Below are 26,322 nucleotides of genomic sequence, written 5' to 3'. Positions count from 1 at the left end.
GTTTCCCATAGAACTTTTAATTTAATGTTGAAAAAAAATCTATACATATATTACATACACATTTTTCCCACTCCAAATAACCAACCATAAGTCTGAAGACCCAGATTCAACGAAAACTTACAGTAAAAGGAAATTACTTGCCTGCTCTGTAAGACTGAACTTGGTAACTTTAGATGTTCTGCATCTAATTTTCACTTTTTAAGTCCATCTCTGTAGCAAGCCTGAAGCTCAAAACCAAGCCTTCCCAACAGTAAGAGAATTCCTGGTTTTAAGAAGCTAAAGAGATTGAAGTTTGCAAAGATACCTGTACTAGAAAACATTTTGTTCATACACCCCTAAACTAGGAGGACATTTGGTTCTGTCTGTTGTATCTCAAGGTATTCCCTATCAGAAGAAAGTATAAGTTGGCAAAAGTCAAAGCAGAAAAAACAGGCGTGGATATTGGCTGTTATAAAAATGCAGTAAATCTCTTTTTTCAGTAGCTTACAGGAATGTTATCAGTGTACAGAAAAAAAAAAAATTAAATTTTAAAATGTTATTTCTATCTGGAGATAATATCAATAGCAACAGCATGATCTGTTGCACTTGAAAGACTTAAATTTTGACTTTGTGTGAGGTTAATTTTAATATATATATATAAAATACTAAAGTGCATATAAATATATATCAGTTTGTATTTATTTCCCTTTAACACTGCATTTTTTTAAAAAATGCCATATTCACATCAGTCTCAAAAGAGCCTTTACTGAGGCATCCCTACTAAGGAAGAATAACATTTCATAGTATGAGTATTACTATAGGATCAAAAAGGAGTAAGTGGTGGAAAAAATGAACAAAAGCATGATGTTATACTTTCTAGTTGAATAGTACACACTATGCTTTCTAGTTGAATAGTACAGAAGGCATTTATCTTTGAACTGCATTAGAAAGGTAAAGCAAACCTGCAGAACATTCAGGTATTCAGAATCAAAACTTTCAGTAATTTGTCTGAGTATATATAAAAAGAGTATAGGTATATTTTGTTTCCTGTGACATGCAAAATTCTACATACAGTCTAGAATGATTTATTTACAGAACTCCCATACCTATAAAAACTTCCCTCAGTTCCCCAGACCTCCTCCATCAGTTTACCTTCTTGTTATTCAATCGAAGGACTGAAAAAAGTTCAAAAATACAGCCAGACTTCCAGACTACAAAATCATGTACCTACTGAAAGGAAAAGGAGCTGCAGGCATGTGGTTCATCCTGATAGCATACCAGTATTTTCTTAGACTCGCTATTCACCTGGCATTAGCTGAGTAGGAGGACTTGAGTGTCAGAGGCATATGGTACCTCACCTGCTTCCAGAACTTAGAACTGGATGACTGTGGGTGCACAGTGTGCTGCTCTTTCCATTTGATGGTACCTTGCTTCTTAATAATAAACCTAAGAGATTCCTGAAGCTTCTCATAAGTCCCAATTGTCTCCATTTCCAGCAGGATCACCTTTGTATCGTTTTGAATGAGGGCATTGTACAAAGCAATGTGTTGATCATACGCCGGTTCTTCACAATTAATCAGCTGGTGCGTTAGAAGGATGATCAGCCGTCTGCTCTTCTGCATCCTCTTCTCAATCGCACTGGCTGTATCTAGGAATGTAAAAGAAACAGATGAGACCCTGAAATATCTTTTATAAACTCTTTTGTGTTTAGGCACTTCATTTTCCTTGTTTTGTTAACCAGAAATAATTTCTCTCTCACTTCAGTCTCATAGTTATTCATTAGAAATAGAGCTTAAAAAACAACAACAAAAACAAAACAAAACAAAACAAAAAAAAAACAAACAAAAAACCACAAACAAACAAACAAAAAACAAACAAAAAAAACACCAAAAAAACCCCAACCCAAAAAACAAAGGGGGAAAACCAAAACAAAATCCAAAAAACCTAAAGCCTTCATTTGAGATGTTTTCTTTGGTTGAAGCATTAATATTTTCACTGCTTGTAAGAACTGTTAGGAATTTCCAATCTAACAACCTAAGGTCAAGTTCAGTAGATCTGGATTGCATCAAATTTGTGCTTGATCAACAGTCTCCATGTAAGGAATCACATTCTATCAAGCTTCGTGCTTTACAGACTGATCCTGCAATACCTAACCATGAAAGTTAGTCATCTGGAGACTTTTCGGTGGGTGACTTCTAAGAGGCTTACTTACCGGCAGAGGGAGTGTTAATTCTCCTGAGCTATAGCATGCTAATTTATACGCTAACCTGTGCATAGGCTTGGCATCTGCCCTGCGGGGGTGGATCCAGACTCAGAAAAACACTGAAGGTGTTTTTCTTTCCCACTGTTGTGTTACGGAGAGCTGATCAACCACCACAGGGACTGTGATGTTGGAGGTGCTGAACCTCAGAAACTCAAGAGCCAGCATACTGTGGGAGAAATTTCTGTGCCAGCTCGGAAAAGTCCACATCAAGACTCCAGGAACCGCTTTTCTTGATGACCTGATGTGACAACTATGGCAGCAAGACTGCAGATGACTGCCTGAAACACTCATCCCAGTTAGAAGAGTTTCTTGTGGTCTACAGAATGGAAGCTGGAGTTGTTTTGATGGGAGCATGTGATGCTGAGTCAAAAGAAAGGAGGTGGGAGCCGAGCTAAGGAAATTCAATGTAACAATTATTTAACAAAGCCACTAATTTGCAGATGTCATCAGCCCGCTCCATATGCATCCTCTTTTCCTTTGCTGAGGACTGCCGACCCATTGAAAGGGTCTTCTCAGTGTCGGATAGGCCCAGATTTTTCAGCTCCCTGATCAGGAAACCTTTCAATGGACCAGGGAAGGTCCCTGAAGGACCAGGGACCTGGGGAGGTATACACTTCTACATTTCAATTCCTGGTGCCATTCGTGTTGCAAGAGGAAAGATGGGTCTGTACGTTGCAAATGCTTTAATTGAGGGATTCATTGCAACCTGTTTTGTGATTGTTAGTTTATAAGGTTTCAGAAAGTGACAGAAAATATCATAAAAGAAAAATCCATCAGCAGCTATTATACAGAAAACTTTGAGCATCTGAAGTCCACATACTGCTGGAAGAGTACATTAGTGGAAGTATAATATAAGCTTGCCCTGTTCTTAAATTCTTTTCCAGTCCTTTGCCCATGGCCACTGCTGAAGATAGGACACTTGGCTACACAGAATGTTGCTCCAATGAAGTATGATCATTTCTCTGTTATTTGTTCATGTTTTTTTTTTTTTTTATTACAGATACAGCAGCTCCAGCGGTGTTTGGTTAGATGCCATGCTGTTTAGCACTTGAACCGTCCTGTTTAACTTTCCTTTTTACTGGAAGAAGACAAGTTTCAAGTAACAGAGCTTTGCTTTGGAACTAAGAGTCATAAGCATGTCTTGAAATACTAATTCCATTGTATATCCTCACTGCATTTTTTTTTTCCTGGCAATTCATGGAATTTTACAGTTGAAATTATGATTCATCAAAGGCTATGATATGTGTTCAGGAAGGATCACAGTAGCTTGAAGTAGCATTTCCTGTTTTATTCCGCCTAGCATATTTTAATTGTAAGGTTTTGAATTTGGAAACGTGGTAATGAAAGGCTCAAGATCAGAAGACAAACAAGAATGTGGACAATATGGATAAAATCTATCTTCCTGGAAGCAGAGAACTTTTAAGTGTGCCCTGTGGCAGACAGATTCTAAACAGATTTTTCCACCTATGTGGAAGCATTTTGGGGCATGAAAGTGGACAAGGAAGAGAAAAGCAGAAGGCTGGGAAAGTAGGCAAGAAGACAAAAGGAAGGACAATGGTCAATGCTCAGGACATTTTTAGAGTTTTGATTAAATCAGACCAAACAAGTCAAAAAAAAGTTACTGTCCAAGGCTGACTTGGTGAGTCTTCTGTCTGTGACTCCTCAGTACAGGCCTTTGTACAGCGAAAATGTCTTTATTTTCAGCCAACTTATTAGAGCCTTTGTTAGTCCCACAGCCTTCAGCTCAGCTGCATGCTGTGCTCAGTTTTCTTCAGGACTGCCATCCAAAACCACACTTTGAGAGCAGTGTCCCATAACAGAATATTGCCCTGTCTCTAATTGCCTGAACAGATGGCATAAATCTTTGGCATTGACGGTTTTGTGAGTTACTGTTAGTTCCTTGTTCTGGATCTGGCATGCTGGGAATGGTCTGGCTCAGCAACTCTTGCAGCTTTTTTTATATTCTTGTTGCGGTGGGTTTTCTCAAGGCCAGTTGCTTTTGCAACTCTCCAAAAGAGAAGGACATCAAAGATCTCAGCCCAGCTCTGGGCAGGTGAATGACACCTGGCCCAACGCAGATGATTTCAGAAATGTGTAACAGAAAATGTGTCAGCTTTGGCTTCGCGCCTGCTTACTGACAGGGAGAGAAGATTTGGTCCACAGAATAACCAGAGCACAGAATAAGCAGACAAGTCAGCTCTAAAAAGGGGCAGATAACGCCTAGATGACAGCAATCATAAGAGGTAGCATAGAGGTGTCTATATGAAAATTAGCACAGATTAATTAACATGATTCCATTCTGGAAAACAAGGAAGCAGGACTAAAGAATACCAACTGCCTCCTGAATTAGCACTGGGAATTGTGTGAAGTGAAAGTAGGTCATGTCAGTGAACAGAAGCTGAACTTCCTGTGACTCTAACATCCTCGTAACAGGTTGAAAAACCCTGAGTGATAACAGCAAGGTTAATTCCTCAACTTAGTTTGTGGTTTTCTCCTCTTCCGTGTCTTGTAGACCTACTCACACACAGTTTGTTTGTGGCTTTGCCCAGATAATGGCTATGCAGAGTTACACTACCCAAAGGGCAGTTGTATGTTTAAAAGAGTCATACTTGGGGTCACATTTCCTCAATGACCCAAGAAGATAAGAAACAATCTGTGTCCCTGCCCTGTAGGTTGCTTTTCTTGGCACACCAGCAAGCTACAGGGTGCTGTTGAGTCACCCTGCCTGAAAGAGCAGACACACAGATGCTGAGGAGATGAGCATCCAGGTCAGGAACATAAAGGGACCTCCTATACCACTAAAAGGGACTAGAACCACAATTTGCTCCAGCTTGACAAGTCATTCAGTGCATTATCCAATCTGAAAATTACCTTCTCCAGGATATATATCTCTCCCATAAATACACAGTTTATATCCACATTTATTTTCTAGAATATCTGGCATGATCTGGTAAACAAAATATTCCACAAAATTAGCTTCATTAGTGTGGCTTCTGGGGTAGATAATATATGCATCGTATATCTTCCCATCTGTTAGGCAAAACAAGAGGAAAGTGTTAACATGAATTAGTGCTGTCTATTGCAAAAGCTAGAAGAGAAATAAAAATATCAGTCTTTGAAACAGATCTCAGTAGAAGTTCCTGCTAATCTGAATAATGTATATCATTGGATGCAAGTTTGGAAATTAGAGACTGTGCACATTTGGTGTTTTCCATGCTCAATTGTTACGTCCTGTGTGTTTGTAACTTTGGAGAACCTGATCTTTGTGTTATGAAGGCCGTATCCCAAAGTATATAGAGTAACTATTCAACTGATTGATGCATATTAGCATGAAATAGAGATGAAGCTCATAATTTGTTATTTCAGTGATACAACAGGCTGTCATTGGGACATTTAGGAGAAGACATTCCACTTAAATTCTTCCACCTTGAAGAAATTACTCATCACTCCTACAACATATCATACTTCTGAGTGAAAAGGTCCTTTATTCAGGAAGTAGTCTTATAGAACCAAGTACAAAGCCAAATATCTCTCTCGCTGTCTTCTTCATTTTGCTCAAATATGTTTTCTGTTACAGCATTTGTTTTCTAATCCCAAATGTATGTTTCTTTCCAGTGGAGATGATCATAACCCTTCCTTTGTTGCTATCTGAGATTCTTGGGTTCTTGTCCAGACCACCCTTACAATAAAAAAGAAATAGCCATTTCCAGAGTGATTCATTTCATCATAAAATATATTTAAATAGAAACTGCCCCAAAAAGCATACTTCTTTCCTCTCTAAAGAAAACATAAGTAACTAGATCAGCCATACATATCTACCATGCAGACAACTGCGACAGAAGTCAGCTGAAGATTCAAAAAATGTAAATTTAGGTGTCTACACAAAAGCTAGGTGTCTAAACTTCTGCTACAATTAGTAGAAAACTAGCCATTGCAGTTAGTGAATTCTACAGTAATTCAGATTACTCTCATGTAAATGCCAGGGGCCCAGTTGAGTTGTCTAAACATATGCATCTGGCGCCATTTAAGACTTCCCATGGTACCCTGTCTGACCTCCAGCCCCTGCTCCAGAAGTCTACAACATTCGACAGATCTGTGTTACGTGTTCATTCTTTTGGCCACCCCAAATGACTCTAGATGCCCATGTTTAGACCACTGACACAAGGTCCCTGTGCCTAGTTAGCTGAATTGATTTTATTGATGAGAAGCTGGATTTGGTCACCTAAAAACATGTACCACATAGTGTCATTAGGCACTGCCTGCCCTTTAGCTGCCATTGCAGAGGGATTCAGGTCTCTCTTAGGTCCTAAGGGAGATCATGTGGCACTAGATGCTTAAAGTTCGAAAACTGAACCCAGCTCCAGGTCTTCAGATGTGTGCACCTTCATTGCATGCAACTAAACTTAGATGTCTTAATTTTGAGCTGAAGTCCACCCCTAAAGTTGGGTGGGATGCATTCCCCCCAAAAGTGTCTCCCACAATACTGGTACCTTTCTCTTTGGCTGATAAGAGCTGTATTGCTCTAACACGTACCTGTGAACACATTAGCTGGCAGGCTGGTTCCTTTACTTTAGAGAGCGCATAACAAGAACAGTTAACAGCAATGTAAATTGCTTTCTCACTGTCATTCAATGTTTCGTGGCAACTATATTTGTTAAACAAACATATGAAACCAGGACTGAATCTCTCTTTTATGTGATGCATCACTACAGAACCCAGGAAACAAAGGAAAGTAAAGCCCTATCAGAGCTATGTTTTTCCCCATTTATCTAGAAGAGTTCAGAAGCCATGAGAAAGTGAAGGATCAGGCTCAGGTGTCATATGAGTTAGGTAAACAACAATCAAACAAATTCATTTCCGTATGATTTGCCTTTTTCCTTTTTTTAAACTTTCTTGCTCAATTATTACTCACCATCCTTGACCGAGTGGGGCTGAAATATCTCCCGATACAATAGGACGATATCAACTCGGAAGGACTGATAAAGTATAACAGAGACTGCTATTGCAACTAGCAGAACTAGAGATCCTATGATCAAGAGGATGTCAGGAAGATCCACTGCAAAGAAGAGGAATATATTGTTAGCCACAGAGAAGTTAACCCATGGGCTGAAGCCTCAGCCTCTCATATCCTTACTTCTGTTGCTGTTTTAAGGAGCTCAACAGACACAACAAAGCTTTTTCCTTCCCCAGCTGGTGTAACCAAGACACAGACCCCTAGACTACAAGCATACTAAGTAGTATACAACTAATATTTACTTCCGTTGAATCCAGACCTACCTACGGTAAACACCACAGCTGAGGGTGATGTTTAAGTATTTTGTAACATTGTAAAATTGTTAATAATACAACCAGCAGCAACGTTCAAGCATTTTGCAAGGCATCCAAACCTACGCGTGAGAAATGTAAGGGTCCACAGAAGGACAAGCGGAGGCTTCTGGCATAGTTACACAAACACGGTACAAAGAAACATGTGCAAATAATGAAATCTGAAAGATAAGAACACAGTACATAAAACAAGCAGGAAAACAGCACTTGTCCTGGTCACAAAAATAAAATAAACTGTGCTGGAAGCAGATGATGTTCTCCCCTGCCTTTTCCTTTGAAGAGGGTCAAGGAGCATAAAATAGCAATGACAAGCAAGGAAAATTAGGAAAGAAAGGAGCCACCCACTTAAGTTTCAGCTTCCCTTGTTGAAGAGCTCTTGAATCTGACCACCTCCACCTCAGAGATGAAGATTTATCAAGGTTAGATTCAGATTTGATATAAGAAAGAAATTTTTTACTATGAGGATGGTGAAACACTGGAACAGGTTGCCCAGAGAGGTGGTAGATGCCCCATCCCTGGAAGTGTTCAAGGTCAGGTTGGATGGGGCTCCGTGCAACCTGATCTAGTTGAAGATATCCCTGCTCGTTGCAGGGGGGTTGGACTAGATGACCTTTAAAGGCCCCTGCCAACCCAAACCGTTTTATGATTCTATAATTCTATGAAGATTGAAATTAAAAGATCAAAGGCTTTATACAGCAATTACACAGAGAGGATACATTATTCCCTTGAAGGGAAGATTAATGGCAATTGTCTCATAGTAGAAATCTCCTCCTAAGCAAATGAAAAAGACTTAAATCTACTCTACTTGTTTTTAACCTGTAGACTCAGAGCAGTTCCATACACTTTTTTTTTTTTTCTGACAACTAAATCCATCAAGAGCTTTCCATTCACAGTCCATCTTCTTCACCTAATTATTCCTGCCCAGCGCATCATCTTATACTTGTAAAAATATAGCTGCTTTGTGGGTTTTTCTGTGATTCAGATCACTGAAATGATTTGGATTAAAAAATGTACCCCGAGGCATGGGACTGGGTGATGAACTCTTACCCCCAAAGAAATGCACATGAAAACATCCAGATTGTGCGTCACATCTGCATAAAAGGGCCCACCTGTATTTTTATTTTACTATGGTATATCAAACATAATAATTGCCAGATGCAATGTCCTAGCTTAGAATATGACTAGAAGCATGTATCTCTTCAGTGTTCCAATGAGATTTGAGGTATGCTACAAATTCAGAATTAATTTAGCTGAGGAAAGAAATATTCCTTTGAATGTTGGCCACATTTAAATTTAAATACAAGCATTTTATCACTATTAATATAGAAGTGAGCTCTGGCATCCTCACTGTAAAGACCCTTCACAGCAATTCAACCCATGGAGAGTGACTATCTGTACCGGTAGCAATTCCACCCAGCCAAGCCTTGTGAGTTCGGAGCAGGGATCAGGGATGCTTAAATCCCTCAATGTTTTCCTCCCTCTGCCTGCAAAACACACAAGACACACGTGGCTGCAGCAGCAGGCCATTCACCAGCACTTGAGGAGGTCCACCTTACAACAGGCTGAACAGGCAGTCTCAATTTCCTCTACAGAACAGGCAGCAAGACAGATTGGAAAATGCTGCAGATTGTATGCAGCCAGCAAGCTGCCAGGTGAAGGCGCTGACTACAACCAAGGAGAAATTTCAGAGCTTTCTCTTGGACTTGGCCCTCAGGGAATGAAATAAGATAAAATATTTATCAGTGAAGAGCTTTATATTGAAATTTACAGGTTCCCTGGCTTCTCCAGGAGATTTGAATAAGACAGCCTATCAAGTAGTACTTATGGAAGCAACCTAAAAGTACTAGTGCCTGAGAAATTCCACTGAAAAGCTATATAAACAAAGAGTTTACAGGTACATTTTCCCTTTCCTCTAGTAGGATAAGAGGTAAATCTGACATAGTTTTCACTCTCTTCCCGTTTCTTTCTTCACCATTTAAAGGGAGAAAGAAACATCAGGCACATGGTGAAGAATATCTCACCAGAACTAGGAGATCTAGGGAAACCATCTTCTAATAAGATTGAAGTGGGCAAGAAAAGAACCAGTTTCTTTTATAGTGAGGTTTGGCCATTTTGTAGTTTTAACAGTGTCATGTGATGTCTTTGAAGGGACTTTGTCCTTGTGGACCCCTTCAAATTTTATGATTTGATCCATTTTCCTGGTCAATACACACACATGCAGAGACAAAAACAGAAAACCCCTTCCACTACCTAGTGAGGACAACCCAAGGATAAGAGATTGTCATTATTTCTTATTGTTTCATTTGCTGAGAGTGTGCTCACCATGACATCACAAATACCATTGTAGCACATTGAGTAATTATCCATAAAACATCTAGAGAAGAAACAGGTTCGAACAACAAATTCTGCAATTACGAACCTAAAAAAAAAGCTGTTTACATTTGGTTTTGCACTGATTAGACCCAGGCTGGAAAAGAAGTTATAAATTTCCTGTGCTTATACAGCTTGTAAAACATCAGATAAGAACCCCACAGAGCTCTTCCTGGAAAAGCAGGTTCAGTTCCCAGTATGGCTGACTCAGACTCCTGTTTCTCTGGAATAAATCAGCTATCTATCTCCAGCGTAATGGGGGCAAGGGCCAGAAGCCACTTTTGGAGGCCCTGAATGAGGTTGAACAGACCCTGTTGTTTCGTCTGATTTCGCTGCATCATCTAGCAGCAGAGAATTCATGAGTAGACTGTCTTCTAATCCTATTTATTTATATTCAAGAGCAATGGGAATACAGAACTATCAGCTCACAAGAAATAATATTGGAGAGGCCAGAGAAAACAAAACAGAAAGCAACATTTGAAGGACTTCCTGACAAATTCCAGAAGAACAGTAGGTTTTTGCAACTTCTCTGGCTTCTAAGGTGGACACACTTCCAGACAGTGAAGGCAGAGATCCGAGTCTGGAATTCCTGTCCACATCTGTCTGCCAAAGATGAGCCAAAAGGTTAGGTTTGGTGTTAAATATCTTTGAAGAAGAACAGAGATGATGTTCTGTGCTGAACTTTATCTCTGCTCCAAATGACTGGAATTTCTGGCATGCTCCACAGAAGAGAGTTCACGCCAGAAAATGTGTGGTTCTCTGGGCATTTTACACTTCCTTGTGAATGAGAATTGAGAAATGCTCAGGGAGGAATAAGATGATGCTTGTGGGTCAGACACATGGAAAGCCACCTCCAGTTATTTAACCAGCCCTGAATCAAGTGAGGAACTAAAAGGCAGCGGCAGCTTATATATTAATAAAAAGGGAAGGTCTTGGAAGGTATTCAGACAGTCCATGTATTCCCTCACAGACAGGTTAAAGGGGATGCTGAAGGGACATTCCTGTCCTGACCCAGCTCTGCTGGTAGACGGGGTTAAAACTTTCAGCATTTCTCCAATTATTTGTCACTGCCTCTCTCTCAGGAGCTAACAGCTTCCCCCCACTCCCTTTGCCAGCAGAACTTCTTTTGTGAGCATTGATCCACTGTGATTATCAATGAGCTGGACTGGCACGAACAGTGTAGCCGATTAGTTTTCCTGTTCTTGAGAGGTGACATCTCCAAGCATGAGAGACACAAAGCAGCTGTGGAGGGCAACTGGGAGTAGTTTGGCAGGCAGAGTCGCTGTCTCTTGCCAGGTGTCCAGCAAGACTAGCTACATCTTTTCCAGGAAAATTGGAAGAAAAGGGAATTAAATGTCGCACATTCCTTAGCCTTACAGTGACCAGAGGCCAACACCACACAGCAAGTTACACAGATATCTCAGAGCACATGAGAGGACATGTCTTGTGGCGGAGAGGGAATGTAAAATGTGGGTTGATGATCATCCCTGGAATTAAGAAGGGAGATGTAGGACTAAAAGAGCTGCAGGAAATGAGACAGCCTGTATTTTCTGTAAAGAGGTATTATGACACATGAAAAATGTATTCATGAACAAGTGTTGGTGAAGGAGTCAGAAGATACAAAACAGCTTCAGGCAAAGAGGGGAGAGAAAGGATGGGAAATAGCATGGAAGGATGGGTTCCGTATTGACTGGAGGTGATCAATGTCTAGGCAGGGGATGGATGAGGAAAAAATGGAGAAAGATCTTTCTCAGCAGGAGGAGAAGAAACCTCTGAATTTAGCAGCAGCAGCAGCTGAAAGGCGCAGGAACAACAGCACCTCCTAATGAAGGCAAGAACAGCTGTGGAGACCATAAAAATTCATAGACAATTACTCATTAAAATTCTTCTGTTAAAGCAAAGAAAGAATTTGCCTAATTTCTCTGTGCCTAACAGACATAGTATGCGTAGTCTATGTCAAAACACACCAAAAGCAGCTGACTGCATTGCACTAGTCCTCATAACTGCAGTACTTAGGTGATATAGATAATTTCTAAACAGCTGATAAGCTTCTCTTTACAGCTTCTCTTTCTTCTTTTTTCTATTGAAAAAGACAAGTGAAAAGACACTTGGGACAGACTCGAGACAGACATTTTTTTCACCGTACAGCACTTTTCTTCACACACATATGTGAATACATACATGTGTGCACAGCATGTATCTTAAACTGGAAAATACACCTTTTTTCCCTGTGAAATGCCAAGCAGCTTTGCAATGATATCAGTTCCTGGCAGTATTAAGGGAGTATTTTTGTATGCCATGGAGACAAAACCAAACAGCTCTCACCTCTCTTGACTATGAAAGAAACTCCTCCCCTTCTTATCACTCCTCTCTAGCAATCTTTTATTCTTACATGGATTACAATTGTTAGTAAAGCAAATTGCGAGGGTTAATTATAATGATATTGCAAACAGTGAAATAGGACTTAAAGTATTTGATCATAATTCAGAAAAATAGATTTAATTCCTGGTTCCCATGGAAATTTCCATGTGATGAGCCAAACCATTCGATCAGCAGGTTCTTGAAGATAGAGACTATAGCTGTAAGACTGAACAGCTACCAAAACAGAGTTCTAATGCAGTTGCTTACAGCATCTTTGCTTCCTCCTTTAATCTGTCACCTGTGCTGCTAAACACTATTTATCTAGTTAATCTAGACTGATTTGAGTAGGAAGTGGCACAACATTGATTCACCTCTTACGTCCTATAACAGATCTGTGCTACAAACAATGATAATATAACCCATACTGAATGCCCTGAAAAAAAATAAATGTCAGAAAACAGAGCAGGAACTTGGCATAAAAAGCACTTTAACAGGATAGTAGATAGCAGGCACAATTTGTGCTTTGGGAAACGCTAAGGAACAACCACGTATTTAAAAAAAAAAAAAAACCAAAACAAACCAAAACTAAAAACTGGGGTTTTTCGATTAAAAATAAACAAATAAACAAAACACAAAAAAGAAGTAGAATTTTTATTACAAATTTACAAGATGCGAGACAAAAGCAAACACTACAGCATTGTTATTATGCTCAGAGGCAAGCTGTCATTGTTTTAGCATAAATATTGCTCAGCTATGTGAGGAGTGAGGGGATAAAACTAAAGAAGAGCACAACCATTTCTGGATGTAGCATTGCTTATACCAACAGTGCTTAATAGCAGAAGCAGGCATCTTGACAATGGCAGCAACAAGGAGAAAGCGACAGATATCCACAAAAACAGGCAGCAGCAAAGGAAGGTCACAGTCAAGAGCTTTCACAAACATTTACTGAAGACCTATGGATAAAAAAACCAAAATAAGAGTTTTCTACAACAGAAATCAGATTTAATGAATCACTTGATCAATACAGAATATAAAATACACTCTTTCTTTCATATAGTTTGCAATATGGGGCCCATAAAGGACTTGTATTGCTTGAACTGGAGTAAACAGGAACTGTTACTCAGTTTCTTTCCCTCTCATTGCAAGTACACTCCTACACTCAGATAATTCAGTGCAGACCTGATGGATTTCCAGCTTCCTGGGTGATGCTACACTTCCACTTATTTAGTAATATCCAATGAAAACATCTCCTGCCACCTTCCTCGGGGGGGAACCGGTGCTGTCCTACTGGATTATGACCCATACTCTCATACAATTCACCTACATCCCTTCTAGTCTAGGCTATGGCAAGCAAATAGGTCTACGCTTTGAAGCCATAATCCTGTAGGAAGTTATGAACACTTGAGAATACCAAAGGACACGGAGCTGTGCACACTCTGTGATTACAAAACACTTGATTTTGCTCTTTCCAGCATTCTCACATAGAAAACTAACCACTGCTAAAGACTTTGGGATTTCTTCTCAAGGTCCTTGGTGGTTCAGCACATCTGAAGGGATAAGAAAGGAAACCATTGACCAGCAGCTTCTTCTTGTGCCTTCACAGACACAATAACATTTTCTGCCATAAGAATCAAACTCAGTGGTGCTGGTGACAGTGCTTTCTCAGGGATATGGCTATCCCTATTAAAAAACAGTTCCCACAGGAGCTAAAGACCATCCCAGTCCCCACCATTTACTGACCTCGATTTTCCTTCTCTGGCAGAAATTACTAGAATCATGAATTTAAAAACAAAACCAAGGGAAAGCCTCCGAAGCATTATTCACACCTCTACATCGCACACAGTGAACACAGTGGCACTCCGAGGGAGAGAGGATAAAGCCAGACATCAGAGAAGTTAGTCACGCCACAACACTCAGTCAAAAAACAAGGCAGTACAGTGGATGTGGTATGAGAGGGAAGACAAGCAAACTGGTAAACTGGCAGCTGAAACACTTGCTTTTAAAGTTTGCCAATTTTCTGCCATGGTTCTGCAGTAGAAACAACATTTTGATCCTCAAAAGAAGATGAAACTCTGCTCCTCACAATGCATTGTATCACTGATGACCAAAGGAGAGGTCCGTTTCTTTCCTGTCTCTCATCTGCAGAGGCTCCTCTACAGCCTGAGTATCTTGGAGAGCAGACCACATTACACCAGTGTGCTTCAAATCCAAGTGCACCACGTGCCTTCAAGGCAAGAGGAATTTGTCACTGAGCAGAAATATCCTAGAAACAGGATATTCTTATTACAGGACTGAAACACTGTGCTGCTCTGAGTATTTAATCTTTCACAGATAACCATTTGAGTAATGTCCTCCCCCCAGCACAATTTACCCCAAGGACTTCAATGACCTGATGAAGCCACACAAATTTTGCCACCAGCTTGAATATGTAGGGAGGAAGCAGGCTGATGTTCCCTCTTACTAGCAGAAACTTTCTTACTAACAGAAACAAATAATAAAATAAAATATAATCACCAACATATTTCTAACAGAGTGCAAAGTGTAAGAAAATAAAATGAAAAAAAACCTACCTTCACTTTGTGCTTTGAGTTGTAACGTCACCGTGGCCTTTGTGTTTTGCATTTCGTTCACTGCTACACATGTGAAATTTGCCTGCAAGTCCTCTTTTTTTATTTCAGTAATATGCAAAGTGGTCTCTCTGTAATATTCTTGCTCACGTCCTTCAAAACTAGTAGAGAGAGAAATAGCTGGTACTGTTGGCTTTAATGGCTAGGCAGTTTGCATAGAAGAAAGATTATTCTGTGTTATATATACTTACAAATTAGTTTTTTCATGAAATCTTGAAAAATCTAAGTATTTCACCTGGATATTATCCACATCCCATGTGACAGCAGCCATTGGTGGTTTCTTAATACCCAAGCGGGCCCGACATTTCAGAGACAAAGCAGCACCTAATCAAGACACAGAGAGATGTAAACATTCCATGACGAAAAACAAGTATAATTTTATTTTCCTCATAACATTTTTTTCTACAAATCTTCATACCACCTGTGAGTTTTGTCTTAACAATTTTGACACTTTTTTCTGCTGAGATAATGATCCATAGAAGAGACTCAAAAAGAAATAGTAAAAGGAGATTTAAAAAAATTATCTCATGCAACACCAAGGATTACAAAATGAATTATTTATATTTGTTATGATGAACTCAATGTAGACATTACTTGTGATGCTTAGCCCACGTAATCAACTACCAATGAACATGGAAAGTAAATACTCATTTATACACAAATGTACATGAAAACAACGTAATTTAATTTCAGTATATATTATTTTGCCTAAGTCTTGAGTGCAGAGTCTTATCTTGGATTTTATTCAAGCTGGACAAAAGTAAAGTGAACCAGTCCAAGCAAAACTAAAACAGGAAATTACTTATTAAGTATTTGTCATTAGGAAATATTTATTCCAAAGTAAGAGTTGCCGTTGCACTGGAAGAAGGTAAATTAAAACACTTTAAATTATTTCCATGTAAATCTGCATCTAAGAGGGTCTTAGATAAGATTAACAAATTGTATGACTTACATCCTGCATTGATATTAGGGAGCATGGAGAAATGCCTTCAGTTTTGCAAATCGGAGACAATAGATCCAGTACAGCAAAGGGTTTTTAAATGTAAAGTATATTTGCTCCTTGCAAGCAGTGCCAGATTATTTATTGTCCCAGAGGGGTGGGCAGAGTCCACAGAGCACTAGAGACTGACCATCTTACTAGAGAAAGGTGGTCCTGGAGCACAGATCATCTAATTCTGAGTGACAAAGCAACTGGGGGAAAGAGGAAGAAAAGAACGGGAATGCGAGTCAACACAGCAACTCTCTGAGTATGTGTCATCTCAAACAGGGTCCTGGGCCCCTGCAGTACCTGCTACCACAGCAGTCTTGCTGTAGGACAGGAGTGGAGCGGTAATTGCGATCCCTTATCCCAGTGGCCCAGATGCACCCCACCTGCCCTGAGAGACGGATATCCTGGGCTACCTATTTCTGTTTCTGGGCTCAGTCGCTTTCTGGAGAGGTCCGTTGGAGCATCTCCCTTATGAGGAAAGGCTCAAAGAGCTGGGGCTCTTTAGCCTGGAGAAGAGAAGGCTGAGGGGAGACCTTATCTATGTTCACAAGTACCTAAAGGGTGGGTTGAAGGATGATGGAGCTGGACTCTTTTCAGTGGTTTCCAGCGATAGGATGAGGGGCAACGGGCACAAGCTGGAACATAGGAAGTTCCATTTAAATATGAGGAAAAACTTCTTTATGGTGAGGGTGACAGAGCACTGGATCAGGCTGCCCAGGGAGGTTGTGGAGTCCCCTTTTCTGGAGATTTTCAAGACCCGCCTTGATGCAGTCCTGAGTAATGTGCTATAGGCAATCCTGCTTTGGCAGGGGAGTCGGACTAGATGATCTCTAGAGGTCCCTTCCAACTCTGACAATTCTGTGATTCAAAACCCCTAGATGGCTCTCACTCCTGCTACAAGCACCTTGCTCTGATGCTGCAAGTTACGCAGGGTGAATTTGAATCACTGAGAACTTCTATAGTCCTAAATGAAAGGGAGCCAGGGAGCAAGCTCTGCATCACAGACTCTCCAACTGCTATTTCTAAGTCCACTCCTTGGTCCTGTCTCTCAGCCCTCTCAGTATCTTCCAACCAGAGAGGTCTGCTCAATGCTAGCCAATGTGGACATGAGCCAGGCCGTCCTCCATGGCCTCAGGGCCAGCGACCAATCACTTGTTCTCCTTCATTTATCAAAAGAGCCACAGCCACAGCCACTGTCTCCAGACTGGAAGCACAAGTAACAAGGCGTATCTCTAGTTGCAGGAATAGTCCATCCTTCTCCCTTAGGGGTATCATCAAGAAGTTTCAAGGGATTTAGCTAAAGCCCTCTTTGAAGTGGGTGGAAGCTGTCACCCCTTCAGCTGAGATGTAACCATTGACCATGAGAGTAATCCTAGTCTATCCTGATAGGGGTAGAATGGGTTATTGAAATCCCCTTAAATTGTTGCTTAATAACTAAATAACCCCTCAGTTAGATATAACTTCACATCACCGTGCCTGGGGTGAATTAAATCTGGTGAACATCATAGTGCAAAAATATAATGAAAAATTCCATCATTACAACTTCTTGAAGATTCCCATGTTCACTGGGCCACCACAAATTGTTAATTTTAAAACAATTTATAGTCTGTACTTACCAAGCTCCACTTCTATTATATCTTTATCTTTTGGAAATAAAATTTGAGGAGGTAGAGGCGAGTGTTTTGCTTTAGAAATTAAGGGAAAGAAAGCACAAATTAGTTGTGAAAAAACATTTTGTAAGATAATGATTACGATCTGTACAGTTAATATTTTAAGATCCCAAAGCAGATTTGCAAACTAACACTACAACAGTGTTTCACATGTCTGTTGGGATCATCTGCTCTTATTCCTATGACTAAATATTCCTGGGGATTCTGTGCATGTTAACAGTTTAAGTATTTTCTCCCCATTTATTTAATTTTCAGCTTTGTACACAAAGAGAAAGGAAAAATTTTAGTTTTTCAAGTACTGTTTTAGCTGTTGAGGGGGGGGCGCGAAGCAAATGCAGTTATAGGTTTGAGTTTTTTCTCAGTTGCTTATTTTGTTTTTAAGAGATAAACAAATTCCTTCAGACATTTGAGAAATTGCATCCATTATATGAAATAGCAAATATGTATTTTCATGTAGTATCTGAACTGGGGACCCTCTAGCCCACAGCTACCTGCCTGTATTCCCTTCTGTTGCCCCCATCTCTGCAGCCTGATAGCCAAGCACATCTGGTTCCCAGGCCCTTCTTTCTGCTGTCTGCGTGCTGATGCTTCACTTTACACCAGTCTGCATTACCTTGTAGAAGGAATACTACTTTTCCTTTGACATATTTATTTTCAGCCCCCACTAATAATTGTTATGGACAGGGCCAAACTAGATCTAGCCACTTGAATTGAATTAGGTATTCAGATCTTTCAGATTTTTTCCCTTCGTGCATTTTTTTTTTCTTTTCTTGCCCTTTATACTGTCTCATTTTTCCCACTCTCAAAACATTGCTTGCTACCCTTTCCCTCATTAAACTTTTTTGTCTCAAAGCAACTCTATGAAACCCCTAAAAATTCTGCAGGAACCTGTTTAACACCCTACTTCCGAGGCTGCCAGAAAAGCACATCTTTTTACCCTTCCTAACTGTTTGTGTTTTTCATTAGCTGAATCCAGTAAAAAAAGAAGTCAGGAGAAAGTCAGTAACTTCCTAGCTAGCTGACTATGCTAAGCTCTTAGCTGCCAGCATGCAGAGGCAGAAGGTCCTCTGGATCAGTGTGGATCTGCAAGGCAACAGGAATGTACATCTTAAGCCAATATTATCAAAACATAACAGCTACACTTGTCAGCATACTAATTTTAAGGGCTGATAAAAACTCAAAGAATTTGTCATTAAGTACTTCAAATTTAGTAAAAATTGGAGCGGACATGACAGACCCAGCTCAGATTTCACATGTGATGTTGCAATCACTTCTTTCTGCAATGATTTCAAAAGAAAGTAAGATTAACTTTGAATTGAAGTAATTTGCCTGGGTGTAACAAAGGCCTTTGTAAATTTGGATGCCTTTGTGCCAAAAAAACCCAGAAATTTTCATTGTAACACAGACACAATGATAGGGGCCACTAAAATGATCAGGGGGTTGGGGCACCTCTGCTATGAGGACAGGCTGAAGGAGCTGGGGTTGTTCAGCCTGGAGAAGAGGAGGCTCCGGGAAGACCTAATAGCAGCCTTCCAGTACTTGAGGGGGGCTACAGGAGAGATGGGGAGAGTCTGTTTACAAAGGCCCGCAGTGACAGGACGAGGGGCAATGGTTTTAAGCTGGAGAAGAGCAGATTTAGATTGGGTATTAGGAACAAGTTCTTGACTATGAGGGTGGTGGAACACTGGAACAGGTTGCCCAGGGAGGTGGTTGAGGCCCTTTCCCTGGAGATATTCAAGGTGAGGCTCGATGAGGCCCTGGGCAACCTGGTCTAGTTGGGGGTGTCCCTGCTGACTGCGGGGAGGTCGGACTAGATGACCTTTGGAGGTCCCTTCCGGCCCGGACCATTCTATGATTCTATGATATTCCTGAACAGTTAGAGAAGTTATGATAAAATACATTCAAACAGAAATTGTTAGGCTGAGAAGTGCCATGTAGTCCAAAAGGGTATTACAGGGAAGATGGGGAGGAAGGGCACAGCACCTCGTACGCTGCTGGCTGATTAGGTCTCGGCTCAAATCTATCTTCTGTCCAGCTCATAATAATCAGAACAAACTCTGCTACTGAAATCTGGGCAGAGCAGCAAAAACTGGAACCAAGGCTCCTACGCTCCAAATCTGCATTCTGCGCACAAAGCTGGGTGCCTTCCCAAAAAGGTCTGATGTCAGTCTACAAATTAACATCATCTATTTTGGGACAAAAAAAAAACCACACAAAAAAAACCAAACAACCAAACCCAAGCCCTCCCTGTCCACAAACCCTCAACAGCCCTTCTGACTGTTTTTCTACTGATCTGATTGCAGAACCAAAGACACATTTTGAAGTCTTGCAAGTTGATACAAGCTGGAGCTGTTGATTGCTGTGTGCTCTTCCCCTGACCACCATCCAAATACAAAGCCTCCCTGAGGAGATTGCATCCTAGAGGCGCCCCAAAGCCCACACATCTCAGCCATGTTGGCCAAGTTCAAAATAACAAAGACACAGTAATCACCAAGCTCCACTCATTTTCTGCCTATATATATTTTCTGTCATTTTCTCTCATTCAAGACAAATCTAAAAGTTTTTTAAGGCCTACTATCAAATAAAGGCTAGACAATCAAGATGGACCAGAAGGTATTGATCACAACAAATTCTTCTCCCCTCGAACAAATAGAAAGCCGAACTTTGTGGCATCCCACTGAGGAGACCCTTCCTTTCAGAAATAAGTACTACCAGACAGCTCTATCAACCACCGTATGTAACCAGAGTCATCAGAGGCTTTTAACAAAAAGCTGAAAGTGAAATTTACCCCCCTCCCTTGCTCCATTTGGATCCCCATCCACAAAATTCACTTTAAAAAGCTGATCTAAAGCTTAATGAAGATAAAACAAAACAACAGAAATTCTTTTTCTCTGTAATGTACAAAAGGAGCTTCCTTTGCTTTAAGTAGACATCAGTGTTTTTTATCTTAGCAAGCTACAAAATTACTCTTACCCTCACTTATGAAAATCCTTGTTGCTGATACATTAAACACATTTCCGTTATGAGTGTAGGTAAATTGACAAGTATAATAACCATCATCCTCCTTTCTTGGGTTTTTAATAAAAACATATTTTTGTTCCTTGAGGTATCTCTCTCCCTGAAGAGGTTTGCAGTCCTGGAAAAGAAAACTTTCTTTATTTGGCTGCAAATAGCTTCTCACGGTAATCTGATATACAGCTGGCACTATCAGGGTTCTATTTACCTTATACCACTGGATGATAGTAGCATTCTTATAATTATCAATTGTAGGACAAACAATTCTTCCTCTTCCAGTGTCATTTGGGTAACGAATCTGACTTGGGAAACATACTCCTTGCTTGTATGGATGCACCTGCACACTCATGTTGAACAACTTTGTGCGACTATTTGAACTTTAAAAGCGGAAAAAAGGTATGTCAATGATAGTATTTTTATATGGAATATACTAAATATTTGTAACAAACGTGAGTTTTAGTTTTATAAACATATGGATGGTTATTGTTGCTCAGTCACGGATTGATTTTTTATGACCTTTCATAAAAATAGCAATTTCAGAATGAAAAGTTACATGACTTGGTGTACACCATGAAAAAAAAGGCATAATTTTCACAGATGATAATTAGATTGTATTATTAAAAAACTGGGGGGGGACGGGGGGGGGGGGGAGGGGGGGAGGGAGGGAAGTGTGTGTCCAGTCTTATGCCTTTCACTCTTCAATGTTGCACTTACAAATGTACAATACACGTGTAGTTTCCAGAATCCTCTCTAGAAGTTGGCAGAAACCAAAGAAATCTATTTAAGGAAAATATTCGTGATCCCTCTTCTTCTGCAGGAATTATTTCGTTAGTATTCGTGTGATACCACGTCACTTTCACAGAAGAACTCCATCGGGGACATTTTATAACTAAAGCCTCACCTTCCATTGCATCAACTGCAAATGAGCAAAAGATAAAAATCTCAGATTAATTAAAGCTTAGGCCCATTGAGACAGAGGAGAACTTGGCATTCCTGGATCAATAGGCCAATTATGCACCTCTAAGTACCTTCCTAGAGTTTTCAGAGACTATATATAGCAAACTTATGCTCACTGGATAAAGAAAGAAATTTTTACCTTGAGTTATGGAGTCATTTGTTTGCAAAAATAGTAATTAATGTGTGAAACAGAAGGAAAAAAAAACCCAACCGTAGATTCAAACCAGAGATATACTAAAAAATATGAGGTTTTCATTGAAAAACAGTGATTTCTTGAAATGAATCATATGCAAATCTTTGCTTAAAATCCTGGTTTTATTCAAAACAGGAATTTAAATGCAAAGAAAAGCACTGGGTTTAATGCTGCACTATGAAGTTAGCTTTCCTTACTGCAGCATAAATGATATTTATCAACAGAAAAGAGCTCTTGCTCTGCCTTTTTAAAATATAAAAAGGAAAACAAGAAATTTTTTCTTTCACTGAAGAAAAAACTAGAAGAAGGAGGAAACCTGTAGATAAGATCATCAAAAAAGATAAAAGCCAGAAGAGCTTCTCTCCAAAGTTCACAAAAATGTGAAAAACATGAACAAAACGTAACAGACAGAAAGGAAGCATCTGATGGGAAGGTGAAAAGATGCCAGAAAGGAATTAGACACAAATAAAAAGCGTAGGAAGAGAAACCACACACATTCACACAAAAGAAAAAAAAAAGGAAGGAGTTGGCAGTAAGACACTAATTTATTAATTTTTTTAACTGAGCGTATTTCTACTTTTGAATACTAAAACTGGTCCAGCGAAACTGGAATCAAAAAATTATGACAGATATTTAAGTGCCCAGGCACCTTAACAGCGAACTGTCTGCTGAAAACAGAAACCCTAATCTGAATGTTAAATTGCATTTTGGAGAATGATGAGAAAATAAGCAAGGATGGAGACTGCACAGAGATGGAGATTGGCAGAGGAGTTACAGTAGGTAAGCGAGCATGAAAATGAGAGTAGGTAACTAAATAACTAAACAAAATAGAGAATCTCTATCAAAAATGACACTGTGGGAGTATTGCCACTGCCTGCACATGTAGGCATGTGCAATGTGCACATGAGGTGCACAACTCTACATAGTGAACACTTGGTTTCTTCTATGGTTCTTTCTAAAGAAGTGGTCCTTTTTTACTGTTACTACATGTCACCTTGCTTGCTAATTCAGGCACCTAAATCAGCTACATCAGGTATGAGTACCCCCAATCCCATCATTTTAACAGCGTTCCCACCCGTGAGCCTTGCAAATGTAATGGAACATATGAGGGGTGTGAGGAAAGAGGGCATTGCCCCACCGAAGGAGGAACACATTGGAAATACAGCTTTCTTTCGGGGAAAAAGAGGAGGAGAGGGAACACATAGAAAATCACAGAATCACAGAATCTTCTTGGTCGGAAGGGACCTTTGAGATCATCGAGTCCAACCAAAAAAAAAAACAAAACAAAACAAACAAAAAAAAAAAACCAACCAAACAACCAAACAAAAAAAAACCCCACAAAAAAACCCTACACAAAACACCAAAACCAAACCAAAACAAACACCCACAACCCCACCCCACACCCACCCACAAACAGACACAAACCAACAATCTCGGGCATTAGAGCATGCCCTGACGTGCCATGTCTACACGTTCCTTAAATACCTCCAGGGATGGCGACTCCACCACCTCCCTGGGCAGGCTGTTCCAGTGCCTGACCACTCTCTCAGTAAAGTAATTCTTCCTAATATCTAACCTAAATCTCCCCTGCCGCAACTTCAGACCTTTTCCTCTGGTCCTGTCATTATTGCCTTGGGAGAAGAGGCCAACACACACCTCTCTACAACCTCCTTTCAGGTAGCTGTAGAGGGCAATGAAGTCTCCCCTCAGCCTCCTCTTCTCCAAACTAAACATGCCCAGTTCCCTCAGCCACTCCTCATATGACTTGTTCTCTAGACCCCTCACCAGCTTGGTGGCTCTCCTCTGGACATGCTCCAGCAGCTCAATGTCCTTCCTGTAGTGAGGGGCCCAGAACAGAACACAGTACTCGAGGTGAGGCCTCACCAGGGCCGAGTACAGAGGCACCATCACTTCCCTACTCCTGCTGGCCACGTTATTCCTGATACAGGCCAGGATGCCGTTGGCCTTCTTGGCCACCTGGGCACACTGCTGGCTCATGTTAAGCCGGCTGTCCACCAACACCCCCAGGTCCTTTTCTGCTGGGCAGCTTTCCAGCCACTCTTCCCCAAGCCTGTAGCGTTGCCTGGGGTTGTTGTGACCGAAATGCAGGAGCCGGCACTTGGCCTTATTAAACCTCATCCCATTGGCCTTGGCCCATTGATCCAACCTGTCCAGGTCCCTCTGTAGAGCCTGCCAACCCTCAAGCAGATCAACACTCCCCACCTAGTTTGGTGTCATCTGCAAACTTACTGAGGGTGCACTCAATCCCCTTATCTAGATAATCAATAAAGATATTAAACAAGACTGGCCCTGAGGGACACCACTGGTGACCGGCCGCCAACTGCATTTCACCCCATTAGTTACAACTCTCTGGGCACGGCCATCCAGCCAGTTTTTTACCCAGTGAAGAGTACACTTGTCTATGCCATGATTCACCAGCTTCTCCAGGAGAATGCTGTGGGGGATGATGTCAAAGGCCTTACCAAAGTCCAGGCAGACAACGTCCACAGCCTTCCCCACATCCAGAAGGCGGGTCACATGGTCATAGAAAGAGATCAAGTTGGTTAAGCAGGACCTCCCTTTCATAAACCCATGCTGGCTGGCCCTGATCCCTCGGCTGCCCTGCAATTGCTGTGAGAGCTCACTCAAGATGATCCTCTCCATGATCTTTCCTGGTACCGAGGTCAGACTGACAGGCCTATAGTTTCCCAAAAAACACCTCATCTATGAAACATCATCTAATGAAACACCTCATCTAAGCTCAATGACATCAGTGAAAATTATCTTGGCAAATTCTTCAAATTTGGCCTTTTAATAAATCTAATTAATTTGAAAATTAGCATTCATATTGTGAAATTGAGAATATTGGGAAATATTTAGAGATCATATCTTACAATGTTTTTCGGACAAATAGGCAGCTCAGCCAGAGACTAGAACTACATGAGTGCTATGTAACGGTGCGTCACTGGTCAGCATTATACAGCTGAGCCAGCCGAGCTGACCCATCAGCAAGAGTTTACTGTTTCAAATATTCCCCATATACAGGGAAATGTTATTGTTACATTGCACTTCTGTATTAACACCCCCAAAAACAGGGAATTGAAAAGCATTTTAAGAGAGCAAAGCACCCAGTTATGTCCCTGGTTCAGCAGGGTGCATAAACATATGCCCTGTTCAGGGCAATTTAATCATGTTCTTGGAAACTTTGTCCAGCTGGGGCCTGGAACACCAGCTACTCTCAAATCTTTTCAAAAAGACCCTCTTTTTGCTTGCACAAAGCAAAAAGAACCTACACTAAATGTCACATAAATGGACAGTACTCGGTGCATGTTAATATACAGAGAAAACACATAAAGCTAGTTTTTAAGCTGTGATTTTTGGCTTGAGGTAAACTAGCTAATTTTAGGTTTAAAAAAACATTACCAATTTGGAAACAGCCTACACATTTCTACAGAATAAACCTCATCTGAAAGTATTTTTAAAATGTTACTTACATGTTTCGGATGTCATGGAAACGGAGAGGAAGGCAGATAGGAAGATCAGATGTACACACCCCATCATATTTCTAAACCATAAAGAAAAACATCAATATCTCAGAATATGCTCTGGCTGCACCAGTTATGCTACTCCCATGGTACTAATGTACATCTACTAACAGATAATGGTATCGTGCAATGATAAATGCATCATGTGAGCTGCTCTGTACAGAGTGTGTGTGTAGCAGTGGCTTTGCACCTTTGAGATGATCCCCTTTGTTCTATAATCAGTGCAATAGTTGATGTTCCATTAAAACTACTGTTATGACTTAGTTTAATGGGGATGGGGAATTACTCTGCCACAGTGGGCCTCAGGCAGAAGCCTCTTGCTTGGTTGCTTTTTATTTTTATGGAAGTTAAATTAAATGTATGTTGGAATTCTCTTCATAATCCAATGCAGAATAAATTATACCTCAATTTAGAAAAGGACACATCCTGGATTTCAAAATATATATCCTGGCTTTGAATTAAGCTTACATCCAATCAACTGCTTACTACACAACACCTTTTCGGCTTTCTACAGAAGTGGAGGCATCTTCAGTGACAGCTTCTCTAGGAAAGTGTTTAACAGTAAGAACAAAACCAGGTGAGTGCCATCAGCAATGCCAACCTGAAGGGGAACTGAAGAAAAGGACTGGGAAGGAATTTGTACTATACTCAAGTAATAGCAGTAGGGCAGATGCCATGCCTCACTGAATGTTTTCATTGGTGTCTAATTGATATGCACCTGCTGTAATTCACACCTTACTGGGTGGCTCAGGCACTCTCCAGCAAGCCCTTTTATAAAGAAACTGGTTATTTGTCCATGGACACTAGGGTTGACCTAATCTAGGAATATCTCAGGAGACAGCAGGCATGCAACTCAGCTATATTACATAGCTGTAAGCATTCTAATTACAATTGATAAAGTCTTTGCTTGAAAGCTGTCCTTCACTGCAGATCACAGAGCAGTGGGTTCTGTTATCATTTGTGAAGAAGAAGTGGTTCCATGGTACTACAGATGGCAGATAAGTTTTCAAGAGAAATCACTTTAGAAAC

General features: G+C 40.5%; 1 protein-coding gene across 1 annotated transcript; it reads right to left on the bottom strand.

Moving 5' to 3' along the window:
- On the bottom strand, window positions 1–25,309 carry IL1RL1 (interleukin 1 receptor like 1). The gene is made up of 10 exons (XM_074154616.1): window positions 25,243–25,309; window positions 21,313–21,514; window positions 20,807–20,975; window positions 20,557–20,719; window positions 17,530–17,598; window positions 15,117–15,249; window positions 14,869–15,026; window positions 7,155–7,298; window positions 5,114–5,272; window positions 1–1,627 (listed from the first exon to the last, which is right to left on the bottom strand). Exons 1-10 carry the CDS (start codon window positions 25,307–25,309, stop codon window positions 1,281–1,283), a joined length of 1,611 nt encoding a protein of 536 aa, XP_074010717.1. The 3' UTR covers window positions 1–1,280.
- Between the last annotated feature and the right edge of the window lie 1,013 nt (window positions 25,310–26,322).

The sequence above is a fragment of the Numenius arquata genome, chromosome 1 (assembly GCF_964106895.1).
Source record: "Numenius arquata chromosome 1, bNumArq3.hap1.1, whole genome shotgun sequence".
Lineage (NCBI taxonomy): Eukaryota > Metazoa > Chordata > Aves > Charadriiformes > Scolopacidae > Numenius > Numenius arquata.
This window is presented reverse-complemented; position numbering and strand designations above follow the sequence as displayed.